The sequence below is a fragment of the Neltuma alba genome, unplaced genomic scaffold, assembly GCF_004799145.2.
Source record: "Neltuma alba isolate B1F8T4 unplaced genomic scaffold, ASM479914v2 tig00007069_pilon, whole genome shotgun sequence".
Classification (NCBI taxonomy): Eukaryota; Viridiplantae; Streptophyta; class Magnoliopsida; order Fabales; family Fabaceae; genus Neltuma; species Neltuma alba.
In genome coordinates this window covers 10,109-19,043 of record NW_021634660.1, presented here as the reverse complement: position 1 = coordinate 19,043, position 8,935 = coordinate 10,109, and the positions used below count along the sequence as shown (strand labels likewise).

The following is an 8,935-nucleotide window of genomic DNA, read 5'->3' as shown; positions in this document are numbered from 1 at the left end:
TTTTCTTCTTAGAAGGGAATTTTCTGCGTGTAAGAGATTGTAAAGTTCATACGAGTCCAGGGAAGAAACTTGTTACGGTAGATAGATCAATGGGCAAGATTCTCCAGCATAGATACTCAAGAATGGATCCACTGGAATTTAATTAGCATGGGAATTAAGACTGCAATGGAATCAATTAAGCGCTTGCAAAAAATGAGCAACGGAAACCAAGTCGTATGTGATCCTAGAACTCAGATTTTTAGATGCCCAACATGTTCATATATACATTCCTGTTATTGCAATATGCAATAATAGGTTCAATCTATAAGCAGTCACTATAATGAAGACAAGTGCGAAGATCGCGCGCATGTTTTTCTGTCTCTGTTTTCGCTCTGGTCATTTGCTAGGATAATATAACGCACAGTTCAAGGGGCAGTAATGATTATGAAACTACATATGTGCACTTCTATAAGAAATGTTTTCTGCTGAGTTCATTTTTCTAAAAGGAAAAGAAAACGCTTTTCTGAGAAGCATATAGGCTCATCATGGCACTCATATTGTTTATGATCTCCAAGGGAACTCGGTTTCAAGGTAGATTATACATGAAAATAAGCCCCCACATTTCGCGCGTCCTCATGCAGCTCATCGATCTCGCCTTCTGGAGAAGACGACCAGAAGCTCTCACTCTCTCCGTCACCGTCCAAACCCAGTCGATGAAGATGGTCCAGCAAAGGCTAGTGCGTTTAGCAACCGTTTAGGCAAAGAGGGCAAAATCGCTGCTATTTACCTTACCATTAACAGTCACCAACAACAGTAAAATTCAAACCTCTGCAGTGTTTCCTTGTTTTCTCCTAATTAAGGTTATTAGGATATGTCTTGGGTACGAATGACATGCATTCCCAAGACAGACACAAGTTCATGTCTCTGTTTTTGCTTGAGTCGGCTTTCCGCAGGTCTACCAGGATAATATAACGCACAGTTCAAGGAGCAGTGATGAAACTATTTGCCCTTCTATTAGATATGTTTTATGCAGTTTTTTTTTTTAATAATAAAAAAAAAAAAAAAAAACAAAAACCTTTTCTAAGAAGCTTGTAGGTTCATTGTCGCCCTCATATTTCATATGATCCCCGAGGGAACTCGGATTAAGGGTAGATTGATTATACGAGAGAAAAGTTAACCACGGTTTAAAAACAAAAGAAACAGTCGACAACTTACCTGATAAGGAACAGCACACAAACTCTGCAATATTTTGAAGGAAGGTATTCAATTTCGATACTAACGGCACATAACAATGATTCAGACACATCCACAACTACAAAATTAGGACTCTAATTCAAAGAACTGGGCCTGGAGGTGCCAGAACACAGAAAATATAGTACAATGTTTACTCGAATACCTATACCCATCACATGTAAAACGAAAAATTTATAGTTGTGTCGAGATGTAACCTGAACATTCAAAAACACGACAACAACTTATTCAAGTATCTGGCTTTGGAGAATTTTGATCATCCAATCAAGTTACAATTCAAACTCATCCTCAAGCTTCAATGCCTCAGCGGCGGCCTCTTCCTCCTCATCGTCAATCACAAAATATGGATTGTGCGCCTCAGGCTTAAACTTGTAACCGGTAAACACATAGAAGGAGAGAGTGGCCAACTCTGCACATACCACGCTGGTCCAGGAATACTTATAGGAGGTTATAGTCTCCAATGCATATACCACAACCCTCGTGAAGTAAATGTAACATATAACGACGATGTAGTAATGTCTGAACAGAGTCAATTTCATCAGATTAACAGCAGCCTTGCCGTCAGTTCTTGCAGCCTCACGCAGGTTTTTGATGGACCACACGATAGGGAAGAGAACAGCACAGCAGCATACAACATCAACAAGCAAAAAGATCTGTTTCCAAGTAAACCAATCATGGCCATATGGTCCACTCTCATCGATGACAACCTGAGCGATGTTGGCGACAACTTGCAGCGGGATGACAATCATCAAAACCTTCTTTTCCTTGTCCTGCAGGTATGGTTTCAGGAACGACCATCCAGTGCCAATCAGCACAATAAGAGTGAAAAGAGAGATTCCCTTTAAGAAGCTGAAAATGTAAAAGAGGACATCCCATCCATGGGCACTTCCAGTTCGCTTGATATAGGATTTATCTTCGGCCTCGCATAAGAGATTCAAAGCCTTCAAGACGATGACGGCGAGCATAAAGAAATGGATACGGAAAGCGGTCAATCGCTTCTTGTAGAGGATGTAAATCCAGAGACCAGCTAGGGCAAAATAGACCAAAAAGAAGAGGAAATAAACCCTGGGGAGGACAGTCCTGCCGGCAGACAAGTAATCGCGGACGCCGCTCTTTCCGTCGAGGTTGTACATAGCAGATCGAACGTCCATAGAGACCTTGAGCTGCTGCTCATAGCAGTTAGCGAAGACAAGATTGTACTGATCGGCGTCCTTGTGGACGTATTCCTTGTTGAAGGAATCATCGGTATTGAGGGAATTAAAGGTATAAACAGACTCGATGAGATCGGACTGAAGAGCGCAGGTAATCTCCCGGTCTTCGAGTTGCTGAAGGACGCGGAGCCAGGAATCGAGCGTGCAGAGGAAGAAGCCAACCTTGGAAAGGTCAAGCTTGGAGTCGGAGAGAGAGATCTTAGAGACGTTGAGCTCAAGGCGACCGGAATGGGTGAAGCCGAACTGGTCAAGGGGAATGAAAGGGCGGTCGTCATTGCGGATCTCGGTGAATCGGATCTCGGCGAGTGAGGGGGAGAAGAAGAAGGTCAAGCAAAGCAGCGAGAGAAAGAGGTAGAAAGAAGGCGAGGAAGCCATGGGTGGTCAGATCTGAAGACAAGGTCGCTGCACTCAGATCTGATCTTCTTCGCTCTATTTTGATCACGACCTCAACGTATCGCAGCAGCAACCGACTCGGTCGAAACTAGAAATTTGAGAAAGCCTATCGTTTTTCTCCACACGGTTTGACGCGACTTTTGGCTTTTCAGCCGAAAAATCAAACTCTGAGTCACAATTTTTTTTTTCTGGGCCAAGAAATCTCACGAATTGTTAATTCAGGACCGAAATACCACCAGATGGAACAAGAGGCAATTTCGTTCTTGGCAGACAAGGACAAGGGCGGCATGCCAAAAATATTGTTTTGATATTTAAAATTGTTTTATTAAATCATTTTTAATGTTTGCTCTTTTTTTCACCGGGAAAAAAAAAGAAGAAAGAATTTCCCTGTGTCTCTAATCAAAAGTCACTTGAAGATTTATAGGTAATAGGACTAGTTAGTGATTGGTGAAGTTCATAGGAGAGAGCTTGGTTTAATGATAGGTGAATCCACACAAGTCCTATGTATCAATCAAACATATTTAGGCCCTATTTGGCAGTACAGTAGAAATCTTCTATTAACAAATTTTACGTAAATCGAGACAATTTTTTTACATGCTTGTTTCGCATTCTGTAAATTATTATTAAAAAGCAGTTTATAAATTACTTATAAGCTGTTTCAAACGAGTCCTTAATCCATATAAGACTAATGTTCAACAACTTATAAATAGCATAGTATATAGCTCCTTTCTCTTTTCTTTCTTTTTTTTTTTAAATATTTTTCAACCCACTTATTTAAATTTTATATCATCTTTATTCTAGTAACACTTCTCTACATATTTTAATTGGGCTTGGATGCATAAGCAAATGCAACGGGTACCGAATTCTTTCTTTCCTTTGTGTTCTTTTGGGGGGGGGGGACAAAAACCTTCATGAAACCAGAAACATGCAAACGAATCGACGCATTACTTTGGCAAAACGTGTTTTATAACACGATAACAGGAAATTTACATGCTTTGAGATCTTTTGGAGGGGTCATCATCGAAGCAAAGGTAAGATCAAAAGAAATTCAAATTTTAGAGTGAGGACAGATAGCTACATCAATTTGAATTGCTTCGACAAGCATTTGTCTTCTAAACTTCTAGCTTTGAACTGGTTTTTCTGCACATCTTGTGGGGCAATGACATTAACCAATGGAATTGTCAAAAACAAATTACAAAGACAAAAATATACAAAGAATATGTGACAATTTTGAGGCTCGCAGCAAGTGCCTCGTAATTTCTGCTGATAACCTATAAAGTGTAAACCATCCTTCGTATGAAATCCTGCACACCCCTGACACCCAACTCCAAACTTAGAAGTAATTTAGCATGGCTTTAAACGCTCCCATACAACCCAGGCCTGCCCAAAACTTGCTTTGATGAAGAGATATCACACAAACACATTGCCAGGCATAGAAAGAAATGAAAGAAAAAGAAGAAGGAATTGAGTCAGCACCAACATTACAAAGAAGAAATCACTCCATATTTCAAACCACCACGGATTCGCCACTGATCCCGTCATGCAGCTGAAGTGAGCCATCCTTCATCAAGTTTAGACTGAGACTCTTGAATCTCTCCCTGGAATATTGCCTAGATGCTTTTCTCCAGTCAGTTCCCGTTTTCATCATGGCCATAAACTCCTCATAACTAATCCGACCATCCTGTGAAAAACAGAACAACGAAAATTAGCAATTTTCAGAAACAGTAACCCACTGTCAGATATTCTACGTTACTGGGCTCCTTTTTCCACCCCCTTCCCTCCCATGTATTTTTATCTTCTCGATTCAATCAAATTCAGTGAAATAAAAAAAAAATCGGAAAATAGAGTGTGAAAGCCAAACCTTGTCTGTGTCAACCTCGCGCATAATGTCTTTCAATACATCAGCTTCAGTCTCACCTGACTCATCGGTCAATGCTTCGCGGAGCTCACCTAATTCAATATACCCACTCCCATCTTTGTCAAAGAACATAAATGCTTTGTGGATATGCTCATCATTCTCCATTTTCTGCAGGTGAATTGTCACAGCTACAAACTCTCCATAGTCTAGTACTCCATTCCCATCAACATCAGCCTAGGCCATTCAAAGCAAAGAAAACCATCATTGGGTCACAATTATGTTATCACAAAATACAAATACATTTCACAAGTCCAGGGTTGGCATTAGTGGATTTTAAGCAATTTTTTGACATATAAGAAGCTTGCTGTAATAAAATAAAAACTAGGTTCCTTAGTTTATTCAGCCATAAAATTTAATATAGCTAAGAGGTTACATTGGCTTAAGAGAAAAGTGCGATCTAATTCTGTAAAAAGGTGCCATTTTTCTTCACACGCTATTTCATAGAAAATTAAAATGAGCAGACAAAAAGGGAGCATAAACCCATAGTAAAGAACCTTTAAAATGATTTATTGAATCTTGAACAGTAACACTGAAGAAGACTGTATCTATCCATTTACATTAGCATGCATTACTCTTGTTTCTAGCATTGTATGACACAATGCAACGCAAGGTGTATTCATCTTGCAGGTGCCAAACCAGGGAAAGGATAATGAGAAACTTCATTATAGAAGAGTAAGGCAAGCTCACTTTTCCGTGCAATACTGCCAGATTCACTTCCACGGAATCTAGTCGAATTGACTTAGGCTTGGTGCTTATAAACAAACTGAAACGATGAGGAGAAATTCCATTACAAATGCTGCATGTACATAGAAACTTACCACTTCCATCAGCATCTTTATCTCTGGCTCAGCCAACTGCGAACCAACCCTCTTCAACCCGGCCTTGAGTTCCTCATATGTTACTTTGCCATCTTTGTCAACATCCATCAATGTGAACATATCTTTCATTATTTCTACCTCTTCAACAGATAAATGTTCAGCAATTACCTGTAGCATTTTTTCCAAAGAAATGCAAACCACCAAGGCATGCATTAATTTTCATCACACACAAACTGAAGTCAGCCATTATGCATGAACTTGTACAGAAGCTTACCCTGAGGGCTTTCTTTTTGAATCTATTCATCACAGAGAACTGCCTAAGCCTTGCCCTCACAATATCTCCAAGCGGAACATTTGGAGCTTTCTTTGCATTTTGTAGCCAGGGATGTTCTGCAAACACATATGAACAGTAAATATCAAAAATGCTTTCTACATTTACTCAAGACCCTGCAGAAGTTGAGCTGCCAAAGAATTCAACCATATCACAATTTCTGGAGAAAAAGGAGTGGGGCACAGAGACAGGAAGCAATGAAATAAAGGTCCTGGGAATGAGAATACCCCTTTTAGCAAAAGGAGAAAACAAAAAAAGATTAAGATATGCTAATTATTTCATATTTAATATTGCTTAAGCATTTGTTAACTTTTGTATGGGCTTGTCCATATCACCAAAATAGCTAACGCGCTTGACACAAACTTATACATCCTTCATCTTTCTTATTAGATAAGAGACTTCTATTTACCGACATTTCCCCCGCCTACTCTTTTTTTTTTAAAAAAAAAAAAAGTCCTGAGTTTAGTTTTCCATGTGCTGGGGTTTGTGTTCTTTTGAGTCTAAGAGGCCTCAAGTCACAATCTTCTTCTTCTCCTTCTTCTTGCTTTTTTCCCTTGTCCAAGATTTCAGTGATAAAGAGTTTTGAATTCTCCAATGCTTCATCTTATTCAATCTCATCTTCAGATACAACTAAGTGTCGATGATAATAGATACGCCCCTAAATCCTGGATTCCAGGATCTAACCATTATTCAAGGCTCAGCATAAATTATGGAGGATATTCAAAATACAACAAAACAGGATAAGGATAAAATAGAGTTGAGATATAAAGTTGTACCTCTAACACACTCTTATTATTAAGAGGCACGAAAACCAGCTTAGTCAATTACTAAAAGATTAAATACTCCAGACATAATAGTTAAAAACCTCATACTTGAAAGGCATGACAGCAATCTCATCAAATCACACCTCCCAAAGGGGAGATTATAAACTATAAATACAAAGCCTATTCTTCAACATCCTGAATCCTGCGCGGTCTAGGAAGGATGGTGGAACTAAATTGTGCCTAAGAGTCAACATTTATGAGTTTAATCGTTCACATCAGATATCCGATACTAAAACGAAACCTCATTGGAATTTTGGTCTATAAACATTTTGTGCAGCATGCTAGCACTTGGAGATGCGAAATACTCCCCAATATGATCACCAATTAACAGTCCTCAGTGTACCTAACATTGACATTGCTTATAATTATAATTACTGAGACTGGAGACTGCAAGCTATCCTGTTATCGGACAGATAACTATTGACAGACTGGAAAATTTTCAGTGTCTCACATTTAGCTACTCATAAAACCCCAGTATAATGACACCCTACAAAGCGAATGCAACGACTGCACTGTCACCTTCGTTACAAATTAGTGATCATCTCCTCGGTGTTGTGGGATGATCAATCGCATAGGGATGAAATAAATGCTAACCAAAGAATGCAATTTAGCGGTTATTTTGTGCCATCTATTCATAATATTCTATTCGGTCCAAATTACAAGTGGCGTAGTCTTACCAAGCACTTGTTCAGCTGTTAAGCGCTTTTTAGGATCTGGTTCCAGCATCTGTCGTACCAGGCTTTTAGCACTATCCGAAATCTGAGGCCAAGGTTCCCTCTTGAAGTCAATTACGCCCCTCAGGATTGCCAAAGCAACGCCTTGTTCACTTTCTGCCATGAAAGATGCAGATGTCACTAAAATTCGAATTTCTGCCAACATATCCACCCTCCAACGAAGGCAACTAAAATTTCCAAAGCAGTACCTGCCCAAAATGGAGGAACCCCGCATAAAAGTATATAAAGAATCACTCCGGCGCTCCATATGTCAACCTCAGGTCCGTAGTTCCTCCTCAAAACCTCCGGCGCCATATAATAAGGACTCCCAACAATCTCCGAGAACTTCTCCCCTAAGAAAAGAGAAGTTAAGATAAAACGAAAGCAACATGAAGAATCTATCGAATAACAACCGAAAAGGCAAGAGCTAACCACATACCAGGCTTGAAAAAGATAGAGAGCCCAAAATCGATGGCTTTGAGGGCGGAATTCTCTTTCTTGTTAGCGAAAAGGAAATTCTCAGGCTTCAGGTCCCTATGCATAACCCCGTTGACATGGCACATCCTTACAACCTCGGCAATTGTTCTGGCCACGTTCGCCGCAGCTCGTTCGCTGTAATGTCCTCTGGCCACAATCCGATCAAAAAGCTCGCCGCCCTCGCACAGCTCCATCACGAGGTGCACGTTTTCATTATCCTCGTAGGTTGCCTTGAGCTTCACGATGTTGGGATGATCCGGTAACGTGGACATTATAGCAACCTCGCGCCTCACGTCCTCAATATCCACCGCTGTCCTCAGCTTCCGCTTCGAAATCGACTTACAAGCCAGTGCCTCCTTCGTCTCTCGGTCCGTACAGAGGTAGGTGATCCCAAACTCTCCACGACCCAGCTCGCGGCCCAGTATGTACTTGTCGCTGATTCGGGTTCGATGACTCAGTGGAATCACGTCCTTCAAGACCCGGATCGGAGCCGTCGAATGAATGGGTTCTTCTGAAAATGGATTCGGTCTTCCTTCCTTGCTTTTCTTCTTGGCTCCATGGGGAGAGTGGTGGTTGGGCGTGTCTTCTACGACGTCTGCTTTCACGCAGCAATTTCCCATACTGATTTCGAACTTCAAAGCACAGAATCGCCCCTCCTGATTTCTTTTCACGATAAGATGGGGTTTTCGAGTTTCGTGTGGAGTAGATGGGTCGGACGGCGCCGCCGGTGGGTACTCCGGCGGAGAGAAGGGAGGCAGGGGGAGAAAACGCAGGGTCGGTTTCAAGTGAGAAAAAATATGCTTTTTCGAATTATTAAAGAAATAATCAATTCTACCAAAATAAAATTAAAATAATGATCCATATATCATAACGAAACGCTAAAGGTCGTACTAGTTTTATGAAGTACTACGATTTGAAATTAAAAACTTACGCGCTTTTTTTTTTTTTTATCCCCGAGTTTTAAAAAGGATTAAGGTGCACCCAACATCTTCAAGTATTTTGTCAGGTGCACCTAGTGGT

The 8,935-nt window shown here is 40.5% G+C and overlaps 2 protein-coding genes across 2 annotated transcripts; both read right to left on the bottom strand.

The window, feature by feature from the left end:
- Positions 1-1,224: 1,224 nt before the first annotated feature.
- Positions 1,225-3,050, bottom strand: LOC114751723 (protein GPR107-like). The gene has a single exon (XM_028940393.1). It carries the CDS (start codon positions 2,814-2,816, stop codon positions 1,500-1,502), a length of 1,317 nt encoding a protein of 438 aa, XP_028796226.1. The 5' UTR covers positions 2,817-3,050; the 3' UTR covers positions 1,225-1,499.
- Positions 3,051-3,861: 811 nt separating this feature from the next.
- On the bottom strand, positions 3,862-8,709 carry LOC114751722 (calcium-dependent protein kinase 10-like). The gene is made up of 7 exons (XM_028940392.1): positions 7,878-8,709; positions 7,648-7,791; positions 7,403-7,555; positions 5,845-5,960; positions 5,571-5,738; positions 4,696-4,926; positions 3,862-4,515 (listed from the first exon to the last, which is right to left on the bottom strand). The coding sequence occupies exons 1-7, from the start codon at positions 8,533-8,535 to the stop codon at positions 4,342-4,344; spliced, it is 1,644 nt and encodes a 547-aa protein (XP_028796225.1). The 5' UTR covers positions 8,536-8,709; the 3' UTR covers positions 3,862-4,341.
- Between the last annotated feature and the right edge of the window lie 226 nt (positions 8,710-8,935).

Excerpts from the sequence above, each read along its gene's own strand:
- LOC114751723 (XM_028940393.1), bottom strand. The coding sequence starts at position 2,816 with ATGGCTTCCTCGCCTTCTTTCTACCTCTTTCTCTCGCTGCTTTGCTTG.
- LOC114751722 (XM_028940392.1), bottom strand. The coding sequence starts at position 8,535 with ATGGGAAATTGCTGCGTGAAAGCAGACGTCGTAGAAGACACGCCCAAC. Across the intron at positions 7,792-7,877 it reads CTCTATCTTTTTCAAGCCTG|GGGAGAAGTTCTCGGAGATT; the intron begins GTATGTGGTTAG and ends CTCTTTTCTTAG. Across the intron at positions 4,516-4,695 it reads GCGAGGTTGACACAGACAAG|GATGGTCGGATTAGTTATGA; the intron begins GTTTGGCTTTCA and ends TGTTTTTCACAG.